This window comes from Azolla caroliniana, unplaced genomic scaffold (genome assembly GCF_043228905.1).
Source record: "Azolla caroliniana isolate FFs.n. ecotype wild unplaced genomic scaffold, voAzoCaro1.0.p SCAF_2, whole genome shotgun sequence".
Classification (NCBI taxonomy): Eukaryota; Viridiplantae; Streptophyta; class Polypodiopsida; order Salviniales; family Salviniaceae; genus Azolla; species Azolla caroliniana.
The window spans coordinates 4,023,835-4,035,988 of NW_028230437.1; the positions used below are offsets into that span (position 1 = coordinate 4,023,835).

Here is a 12,154-nt window from a genome sequence, read left to right on the forward strand (position 1 = left end):
TTCCAGGAGATGCTTGCATTGTGAATTAACACCTCATGATGTACTATACAAAATTAAAGATCATTTGTATCGCATGAATATGCAAAGGTACTATATGATATCTCGTGGGGGCCTTGACTTCCCCACCCACATGGCCCATGCCCACCTGAATCCACCTTTATTACTCCACAAAATGTAAGACATGACATTGATCGGTTACAATTTGGGAAGGCCCACGATCATGATGGGTTGGATGGTGAGCACTTTATCTATACCCATGACATCTTGTTCCCATTGCTAGCACACATCTGTAATGGAGCCATGCATGAAGGTTTTCCTACTAGTTAGATAGAACATACCATTGTGCCAATCCTCAAGATTGAAGACCCCATGATGCCAAACAACTATATGATGGTTAAATTACATGGGTTTGATCCTATAGTTAGAATTGAGTATATGGGTAGTGCAAAGTGGACTTGTAGGTTTTCGGAAGGGGTTCACCATTTTGGATCACATATTGACCCTTGAGGAGGGTAGAGCTAGTAATAAGAGGATTTTCTACTTTGTGGATTTCCAAAAAGCCTTGACAATGTGTCACATGCTCATTTTATGCAATGACTAGAAGACCTTGGTGTTCCTACATATATGCAAAGGGGAATCTATATGAATATGTGTCAAGAAAAGTGTGGTCTCCCAATGGTTTGCTAGAGGCAATATCTAGCCAATCAGAGTAAAACAAGGATTCCCACTTTTACACACTCTCTTTGATCTCTATTTAGATGAGGTATCACATTACATAGAGAGCTTTGAGGGGTTCAAAAGAATGCCTAGCGGGTATAACTATACAACTATCATCATTACTGATGATATTGTGTTGATTTCTCACTCTCCGGAGGGACTACAAAGACATATACATACCTTTAAACTATTTTTTACGGACAAAGGTTTGTTGATAAACATAGATAAAACTAAAGTTATGGTGTTTAACACCACTCAAGCATGATGAACAAGATCATAACAAGAATTCTTCTTGGGAGGGGAAAAGGTGGCATACACATGCTCATACACCTACCTTGGAATATCATTTAAAGGGCATAGGTTCTCCTTACAGGAGGTTGTCTGTGCTTGACTTTCTTGTGGATATTTAGCCCTTGGGGCTCTCGAAAGACAATGTGCACATTTGCAGTTCCAAGAGTCACAAACTAAACTTGGCTATTTGATGCACTTGTGACAATTACTCTTCTCTATGGCGTAGAAACGTGGTGACTGAGTCTTAACAAGGCAAATACTTGGAAAGATTTTGAGAGACCTTTAGTGTCAATGATTACCCGTATGATAAGGAGCACAACATCCATGTCCCATGATATAATTAGGGCAGAGATGGGAGCAACCGCTATAATCACCGAGGCATTATTCCAATTATTGACCTACATCCAAAATCTTTGGGAGCTCCCTAAAGTAAGGTAGTCAAAGTTGGTGTTTATGTCATCAAGAATATTATCTAAATATGGAGGCATTCATTGTTGGTATGTTGAAATGCAACAATGGTTTGAGCCACATGGCATAAGCATAAATGCACTACCCTTGTTCCAATATTGCTTGGATTGTCCCCATCTAAATATGACCAAAGTGGAAAAGAATATAGTAATCCAACATGATATTATTAACCTTGAAAAAAAGTTAACATGTGCTATATCACTTGGTACTTTTTACACACATTCTAGGGTGGATTAATCATAATGCCATCTTATATGGACATACATCTATTGTGATAGGGCAGTTGTGAACTTCATCACTTTGGTTGGAGATAAAGGTACACAAATATCATGAATACCTCTAGAAGAAAAGAATTTGTCAATTGTGTCATCAAGGGGTGGAATTCAATGAACACTATGTTTGTCACTGTATCATCTTTTATGAAATAAGAGGGAGATACCATTGCCTCTTTAAACGACTTTGGCCCACTATGCAAAGTATTGGAATATGAGAACCAATGGTGCCTAGGACTTTTCTTGCTAGAACTCAAGAGAGATAGGGGAAAATTGTTGAAGGACAACAATACAACCACACAAGCTCATCCACAAAGAACAATCACAACTTTCTTTAACCCCATCACTCCTAATGCTACAGGTCAATCAAGGGCTACACATATGGGCTCCCGACCAGGACATAACAAAGGGGTTACAATAGATTGGGCAATTGCAATTTGTTGGGCACATAGGCCTTGGCCTCATGGACGATGATCTCACCACCCTTGTCATTGACAGATAGATCGCAAGTGCTTCCCTTTGCTTCAGAGACATCTCCTTTTTGGATCAACCTATGCTAGAAGCGTTTTAAAGACAAAAATTACAATATATCTAACTTATGTGCTAATAACAAGATTCTTTTGTCTCTTTTTATCTTCTTTACTTTTTTGTTTACTTAGTAACATTTATAACAAAGGGGTTACAATAGATTGGGCAATTGCAATTTGTCGGGCACATAGGCCTTGGCCCCATGGACGATGATCTCACCACCCTTGTCATTGACATATAGATCGCAAGTGCTTCCCTTGCTTCAGAGACATCTCCTTTCTGGATCAACCTCTCTCTGTAAATTAATTGTAGGTAAAACCCACTTAGTTACAACACTTCTTAGTCTCCTCTATCTATCATATGCCTATGTAAGGAGAGAGACGTCTTGTAATGCCATTAAAAAACTTGAATATGCATTTGAGGAAATGATCCCCACATGCTCTAACATCCAAAAAGTCCATATGAGAATACCTTTTAGTTTCTTTATATAGGCTTTCACCCCATGTTTATTATCAAACATAAAAGCATTACACATATTCCAATTGTGTTATAGTCCCCAATAATGTAAAAATTGGAACAATATCTCCATCATCATTTGAACCATTTTGAACATATTGAGAAAAAACCCATTGTTGAGGTCTCAAATAACAATAGGTTAAAACTTGCCAAATGTCCAATAAGTACTTCCAAATGGTACATGCTATATGACATTTAATGAACCTATGTGTACTATCCTCTAATAGAATGGTGCAAAAGAAACAAGTGCAAGACCTTAGTCCTTGTCTCTGTAAAGCCGAACCTAATGGGAGCCCACCAATCATGACTCTCCATATGAATACCTTTGCACGAAATGGTAGATGGGAATGCCAACCACGTTGTAATATTTTCTACCACATGGTATTCGACTTACATACATTCCACAACTTCTCTGCTTTTGGAGATAGCCAAGATAATGATGTCATTGCATGATGATACAATATATTTGTAGTGTACCATCTTGTAACTGCCAATCCACCCAAGGTGCAACATTTGTTTTCAATGGGAAAGATTCTTGCGACAATTGTATCTTGTAGTTTCTCCCAAATAAATCCATAATTTGGGGGAATACATAACCATTGTTTGGCATCTTCAAATTCCGACAACCTTTGAGATTAATTATCAACCACATCTTCAAATGTACTTGGTGGTTTACATCATAGCATCAACAATTGTGAGAACCTTTGATCCTCTCCATGACTAGGCCACCAAACTTGGGTTCTCATAGATCTCAATATGTATGAGCACACACACACACACACACAAAGTTTTTTACTAGAGAGTAGTAACCCCCCTTCTTAGGAAGGAGTCACATACAAGATTATATGTTGTTTGGTCCCATAGGTCGAAATTGGCTTCCTCATCGGTGATAAAACTATTCTGTTTGCAAGTGAAAACATACAAATATAGCGATAAATGTGTGAAAAACACCACAATGATACTACAACTAAGTGGTATTACTGCGATATGGATAGTGATGTGTTTAAATCGCTACCAATAGGGAAGACAAACACTCCACTAAGGGAAAATTTTCGACTTACTCCAACAAACAAATTGTCACACCAATACAACCTTCAACTTTCGTAGATATACTCTAACTCCATGTTGGCCAAATAAAAAAATCACTACACATTTCCCATTTATGACACAATCACTCACTCACTCACTCTCTATCCTTGGAGTGGCCATCACATGTTACTAATAAACCCAACATCCCTACACATTGTACATACCCATCTTTACAACATCATGGGTGTAGTAGTGAGTGAATCATGCTATGTACAAAGGTAGTTAACTACATAATGTAGCAATTAAAGGTATCTTGTGATATCATAATAACATCCTACATCTCAATTTTTTGCTATGATGTCTGTAACCTTGGTGACTTTGGGGCACATAGATTGTTATTTGGCAAAAATGTTTGCAATGCTAGATGTCATTTTGCTCTCTTTACATAAGTTGATGAAGTGATTTGTTGGATGTCTCTCTCAACCTTCAAAGCACAATATGCAAAGCAATTTTACAAAGGAGCAGTTTCATTTATAATTCCAATAGATACTTATTTTAGCAATAACCACAAGCTTCCTTGCGCCACATTGCATGAGGACAAAATGTTGTAGCCTCTAAAAGATGGAGCATATCCATGTAATATCATGAGGATAAGCAAATTGAGCTCATAAAAATACCAACTAAGGATAGTCAAGTCAATATCTTCCCAAACGGCTCTATTATGTGCCATTATCCTCATGTTATCGGAATGGGCATTTAAGTGTACAAGAATTTTCATCTTTAGGGGCATTCATGTTTAAGGGTAGATGGTGTAAAAGCTCATGTGCCTAGAGTTGGGAGTTATACCAAGATATGAAAGAATGTTTTGTAGTATTTCTATTGTTATGCCCATATGTGAAACTTGATACAAGAACATAAGAAATAAGGCATTTGGAACCATTTGATGTTGTGTACTCTTTGAGTTCTAGTGTGCAAATTGAGTAGTGTAACACAAGCAAAAGTTTCGAGTCAAGTGAGTATGTAGATGATTGTATAGGCTATTATAATTGCATGACCATTTTCAAGGTTCACGTGTTAAGTATTATAGTGAGAATTTAGCCATATTGACTTATAGAAGAGTATGTTGGCATATGTTTCATGCTTATTTGGGGGATGGCAATCGGATTTCCTAAAAACATGCTAAGAGTGGTTGGCATTCCCAAAACAATACACAATTCAATGGATAAAGTTGAGCTTGCGCGTCCCAAATGAAAAATGAAAAGCATTGCATCAATTCTCAAGCAGAGGGTTTAAGGTTGTGCTCATGGGCACCATAATACAAGAATGGAAAATGAAAGCATTGGCCTTACATGAAAGGTAGAGGAAATAAAAACCTATTGACAAAACAGACACTAGAATTGAACTTAAAACTTCTAGAATGAACATTACAAGCACATTGTTAGCATTACATCAATTAGTAGTCCACAAACATAACAATGTAGAAATCCACAACGTTAAGAGGCATGGATAGTTAGAGAATAAGTTCAATAAACCTAGGACGATTATTCAATTATTAAGGAAGATTAAAAGAATTGTATAACAAAACTAAGAAACTGATAACCAAGATGAAACAAGGTGAGATGAAATTCCCCACAGATGTTCTAAGGATTATTGAGGGAGAAAAGAGAGAAAGTTCATAATTGGTATTTAATGGGGCAAAATGGACTTTGGGATAAATTGAGAGAAATTAACAAGGACTGTACATGCCAACCATGGACACCATGTGAATGTGTTGTTGTATGCAACATATAATACACCTTAGATGTCCCTATCTACCACGTCTTTGCTTGTAGGTATACAACTTCACATCATTATCAAATCATTGGACTCGGACATGTAAACACAACGGTGTAGTGGTAAAGCTAATGGTTTTACCTTAAGGTTGGAAGTAAACGATTCGAAACATAGCAATCACATGGATATTTGTGAAAAAAGAAAAATTAAATATCCCCGAAAGATTAGCAATACTGAGGATGGGGGGAGCTCGAGAAATCGACGAGGGATAAAAGTCTGTCCAATAGGACTATCTAAGAGATTCCGAAACTAGAAATACATCCATCAAATATAAAAGATAGTAGACGCAAGTGAAAGGTACAAATAATAGAATCATTACACATACATTCAAACAAGAAAAGAAAAGCTCCAAATAGAGATTCCCCCATTTTCACTTAACAAGATGAAGAAGTAAAAAGAGGCTCCATATTTTTTCACTTAGAGAAATAATTATATTGGATAAACTTGTGTGATTGAATGAGATGAAAGCCCGTATATGCACATACATACAAATCGATCATTTTCCCGTGCTTCATTCTAGAGCTCCTCTATTTTGATAACTTTTGAGCGGCTATGAAATATCATGTCCTCAACATATGCAAATTGCAATGTAGAACATCCAAAGAGTCTTCCAAATGAGTGGAGCATCTAATCTTCTCAATGCATACATGGAAATGTGAAGAGTGGTTTTTATTTTGAGATGCATTGCATGTGTTATGTCCATAGGCAAGGAAACGATTAGATTGCAAAAAGCCTGGATTGATTTTTTACCAGACGCGTGTGTTTGTAGGGGCAAGAAATGTGCGACTAAAAAGGGTTATTTGGGGGCAAAACGCGCGATGCGAAAATTGCGTACATGAGTACTCACGAACAGTTCCTCTCCCCTTCTGACATTAAACAAAGTGTTATATATAGATATAAATATGTATATGTAATATGTGTTATATAGTCGAGCAAGAGCTCAAACAAGAAAGGCATTGCACTTCCCCAAAATCTTGACATAGTAGAGATGCTCTTCTGAAATTCATTTACTTTTTTCACACAACCTATCCACTAGGTCTACACCAAAGACGAGGACGAACGAAACACGCTTGTCTCTTTTTCTTTAAATTAAAGATGCCCACCCACACACACACACACACACATGGTAAAAAATGTTGTGCTCGCAAGAGCACCAGAAAGCTAGCAAGGACATTCATCTCGTCTATCAAAGATTGTAACATATATCCATGTTATTCGAATATGCCTTTGTGAAACAAACGTTATTATTATTATTATTATTATTTCGGTCTTGTTTTTTTACAATTTGACGGATTTTGGTTACTACAAACAAGATTCACACATACCACCGCGAGAGCACATATTCCTTCTTGTTATTTATTTTTCCCTATCCTATAAAGCATTCTAGTACATATTGGGAATCGAAAAAAAGTGGTAGACACTTTTTTATAAAGACAAATGTAGAATCTAATTTTTTATATGTATCTTTATACATGGACCTTCTTGGACCAAATGTAGATAGTGTCGAAATATAGTTTAGTAGGGGTAAGGTTGAGACTAGGGCTACAATCTCACATTCAAGCATATATGATGTACATAATAGAATAACATCATTTTGGTTCCCAAATGTGTATCAAATGACCAAAATGCTAGAATCTCGAAAGTATCGGAGATTGGTGAAAAACTAGATCCACATGGAACCTTAGGTGTCTTAATTATTGAAATGGAGCTCAAATTGATAGTAATTGAATTGGGTCCAATGGAATTTGAGTGTGCCTTGAATCAAACCCCAAATCATGTTGCAATATTATATGATGGAGCGTAATTCGATCCAAACTTGTCCGAATGAAATCAATGCGTGCCATAATTGAATTACCATAAAATGTTAACGTGGAATCTGTGGATGATGCCCATGTGGGATTAGAGAGCGTCCAAAATTTATCCATCGTCCAAGTTGCCCTACATGGAATAATGGAATTTAACATCACTAATGTCGGAATCTAACAAGAGCAATGTCCAAAGGGGTGCCCAATTGGAATCCAAGCAATGTCCAAATAGAATCTTGATGACGATTTGATGCCTAATTTGGAATAATCCAAACATGCCCAACATATCCAAAGGTGCCCATAATCTAATCCGAGAGTACCCAACATACTCCTAGAGTGAAGGAATCTAACAACAACAATGTCCACCTGGGTGCCCAATTTCGGAATCCAACCAATGCCCAAACAAAATCTTGATGACCATCTGTCGCCCGATCTGGAATACTCTGAACATGCCCAAACTTAATCCAAAGGTGCCCGAATTTTGATCTTGACGGAACCCAACATACTCCTAGAATGAATTCGAATACGAGGGTGCCTAAATTGAATATGAAGCTGGTTTAGGGTTTAGGGTTTAGGGATTGAGGTGTCCAAATGGAATTCGTGTCTACCAAAAGGAATCGATTTGTGTCCGAAGAACGGAATCCAACTCTACCCCGAAAGGGAATCTGAAGGTGTCCAAGAGGGAATCTAACCTTGCCCAAAAAGGAATCCAGCTCTACCCCGAACGGATTTGTGTCCGAAGAACGGAATCCAACTCTACCCCGAAAGGGAATCTGAAGGTGTCCAAGAGGGAATCTAACCTTGCCCAAAAAGGAATCCAGCATAGAATGGAATCTAACATTGACCTCAGAAGGAATCCTAGGCCTAAGGCAACCCAAATCAGATTCAACTTGTCTTTCTTCTCTCTGAGACACACTCACTCACACAAACACACACACAAGAGTCATATAGAGATTAGGTCAGGAGCAGGGGACACCAATGTGGACATGGCTATGGCTATGGATGCCCCTTGTGCAGGTGCCGATGATGCCTGAGCTAGATCCCCAGAAAGAGGAAGACCTCGGGACGAAGACGAAGAAGCACTCGAAGAAGAAGAAGACGAAGAAGAATTCGCGCATTTCGTCTTCTTCGGAAGCCGATGGTCGGTGAGCATTTGTACCACTTCATGCATTGTGGGTCTCTGCATTGGCAAGTCTACAAGGCAATGGAGAGCCACTTTGAGCACAAGCATGATCTCGGAGACCACCATGTGTTGGCTTAGATCCACACTCATCCTTTTGTCCAACACTTGCATTACCCCTTCTCTGGTTTGGACCTTCTTCCTCACCCATTGAGCTATGTCCACACCCTCCCCAAACTCTGGCTCAAATGGCCTCTTCCCTGTCAGTAATTCCAAGAGCACTACCCCGAAGCTGTAGATGTCGCTCTTCTCATCCACCTTCAATGTGTATACATACTCTGGAAACCCAAAAATTTATTTGTCATTGTTCAACATATCAAGGATTTTAGGGTATAGGTTTTTTTTTTAGGGTTTTCCTTAGGCTTTACAAGGGTTTAGGGTTGCAAGAAAGCAAGTAAAACAACAAACATTATGACATGGGGGGGGGGGGGGGGATGTTTTAGGGTTTAGGGTTGCAATAAAGCAAGCACACAACAACCATTATGACATGGGGGGGATGTTTTAGGGTTTAGGGTTGCAAGAAAGCAAGTACACAACAAACATTATGACATGGGGGGGATGTTTTAGGGTTTAGGGTTGCAAGAAAGCAAGTACACAACAAACATTATGACATGGTGGGGATGTTTTAGGGTTTAGGGTTGCAAGAAAGAAAATACACAACAAACATTATGACATGGTGGGGATGTTTTAGGGTTTAGGGTTGCAAGAAAGCAAGTACACAACAAACATTATGACATGGTGGGGATGTTTTAGGGTTTAGGGTTGCACGAAAGCAAGTAAACAACAAACATTATGACATGGGAGGGATGTTTTAGGGTTGCAAGAAAGCAAGTAAAAATAACAAACATTATGACATGGGAGCAAGGTTTAGGTTTGCAAACAAAATGTACCCCCAAAAGAATGAGCACACATGCTTGGAGGCAATGGTCAAAGTTTAGAAGATTAGTATTTAGGGTTTTTTGGTTATGTAAAAATACTGCTCTTTCATATCAAAATGATGCGAAACACACGGAAGAATTTGTTACCTGGAGCTATGTAGCCATAGGACCCCGCGACCGAAGACATAGACTCGGGATAGTCGAGTGCCTTTGCGAGCCCAAAGTCAGCCACATGAGCCTCGTACCCCGAGTCCAAAAGAATGTTATTCGACTTCACATCCCGGTGCACGATAATCGGACAACAATCGTGGTGTAAATAGCGTAGCCCGTGGGCGGCCTCGACCGCGATCTTATACCTCTTCTCCCAATCCAAAGTACCTCCCTTTGGGCCATGTAACAACTCACCTAAGCTCCCATTAGGCATATACTCATAAACTAGAAGGTTAGTGTCTTTATTTGAGCAACAACCCAAAAGCCTTACAATGTTCCTATGCCTTATCTTGCCTAAGGTTCGAATCTCCGCGGAAAACCCATGATCATCCATATGCATCTTGTTACTATCACTATTTCCTACTTCACCACTCCCTATTTCTTTACCGTATGTTCCCGAAGGTAATCTCTTCACGGCCACATAGCCCGATGGGGTCTCGCATTTGTACACGGTCCCAGACCCTCCTTTGCCTATGATGTTGTCTTCATCGGTAAGGCACGCGAGCACATGATGTGATGTGAAGTCAAGCTTTTGATAGGCAACAAGGTTCCATGGCCCACTCTTATCGAGCAATGCCAATGTTGAGTGGTCTTTCCCAAGCAGCGAGCAAAAGGCTTGTTTGTTGTGTAGAACCCCGACCACGAGAACCACCACGGTGAGTGTCGAGATGGCCCCGACTATAGCCCAGTACACTAGGGCTGGCTCGCTACGTATCCTGCCATGCGAACTGCCCCCAAGAGAAGGGCCTTGCGAGGAGTTGTCACATTGAGTCCTCATCAATTGAACTCCACACAAGCCTTGGTTGCCTATGAATGAGCTTGCATTGAAAGTAGCGAATTGGCCCCCGTTGGGAATAACCCCGGAGAGGTTATTGTAGGATAAGTCGAGCGATGTTAGGGTTTGGATTTGTTGGAATGAAGAAGGTATGACACCTGAGATTTGGTTCCGTGATAAGTTGAGGTAATCTAATACCCCTAGTGATTCAAGGGCAGTGGGAATTGAACCTTGGATGTTGTTCCTACTAAGGTCTATATAGGTTAGGTCACCACATTGTCCTAATGAAGCTGGTATAGATCCATTCAACAAATTCCCACTCAAATCTAGCTTTGAAAGATGCTTTAAAGAGCTTATCTCTGAAGGAATTTGGCTAGATAGCATGTTGGCTTGCAATAAAAGGGTTTGAAGTGCGGATAGGTTACAAATGCTTGGTGGTATAGGGTTAGTTAGTGAATTCCCCGACAAATCTAGACGGCCCAACTTCTCATTATAAGGGATTTGTCCAGGTATACTACCACTCAGTTGGTTCAATGGAGCTTCGAGGATTTGCAATGAAGGGAGGGACATCAAACCATTTGGTATAGATCCACTTAGATTGTTTTGGCCAAGCCGGATCTTAACAAGATTAGAACAATTGGTACCTAAGCTTTCCGGGATGTAACCGGAGAAATGGTTGTTGAAAAGGACCAACCTTTCGAGCTGTCCACGTGCACATAAGTCGGGCGGGATAGGACCGATGAATGCGTTCGAAGACAAGTCTAGTGTCACTAGGTCTTGGAGCAAGCCTAGTTGCGTAGGGACGATGCCGGTCATGTTATTCTCCCAAAGGGACAAGACCTTGAGAGAAAGAAGGCCGGCGATGAAGGACGGAACCTCGCCATGGATCTCGTTCCGGAATAGGTTAAGCAGCTCTAAGCTCTGGAGGTTCGCGAGCTCTACGGGAATGTGGCCGGATAAGAAGTTGTTGGACAGGTCTAGGGACTTGAGATTGATTAGTTTGCCGAGGCCCGGGGGGACGGGGCCCGAGAGGGAGTTGATTTGGAGGAAGAGGGAATCTAGGCTGGTTAGGTTCTCGAGTGCGGGGGGAATATTCCCCGAGAGGCCGCAATCGGCCATGTCGAGGCGGACAAGCCGGGAGAGGCGTCCGAGGGAAGGAGGGATGCCGCCTTCGAATTGGTTGAAGTAGCCAAGGTAGAGCTCTTGGAGGGAGGTGAGGTTGCCGAGCTATTCCCGGAGAGGGCTAGGTAGGAGAGGTTGGAGAGGGCTGGGGAGGAGCCGAAGGCGGGCGGGATGGGGCCTGAGAAGTAGTTGCCACCAAGGTGGAGGTGCCGGAGGGCTGGGAGCTCGGTCACGCCGGCCGGCAATGGCCCACTCAGGTTGTTGTTGTAGAGGTCTAGGACTTGGAGACATGGGAGGTTGGAGAAGTTAAGGAGGGGATTGGGTTGGCTGTGGCTATGGAGATTGGAGGTGAGGAGGTTATTGGAGAGGTTGAGGAGCTTCAAGGATGGGCCAATTTGGGAGAGGAGGGGTGGGATGGGCCCACTTAAGTTGTTGAGTGCCATGGACAGGTTGATAAGGTTGTGGAGGAGGCCTATGGAAGGGGAGATAGAGCCATTTAGGTTCATGTTAGAGAGGTCTAAGCCCACCAC

General features: G+C 40.8%; 1 protein-coding gene across 1 annotated transcript; it reads right to left on the minus strand.

The window, feature by feature from the left end:
* Nucleotides 1-6,987: 6,987 nt before the first annotated feature.
* LOC147867144 (uncharacterized) lies at nucleotides 6,988-12,148 on the minus strand. The gene is made up of 2 exons (XM_087314920.1): nucleotides 9,665-12,148; nucleotides 6,988-8,917 (listed from the first exon to the last, which is right to left on the minus strand). Exons 1-2 carry the CDS (start codon nucleotides 11,619-11,621, stop codon nucleotides 8,403-8,405), a joined length of 2,472 nt encoding a protein of 823 aa, XP_087171046.1. The 5' UTR covers nucleotides 11,622-12,148; the 3' UTR covers nucleotides 6,988-8,402.
* Between the last annotated feature and the right edge of the window lie 6 nt (nucleotides 12,149-12,154).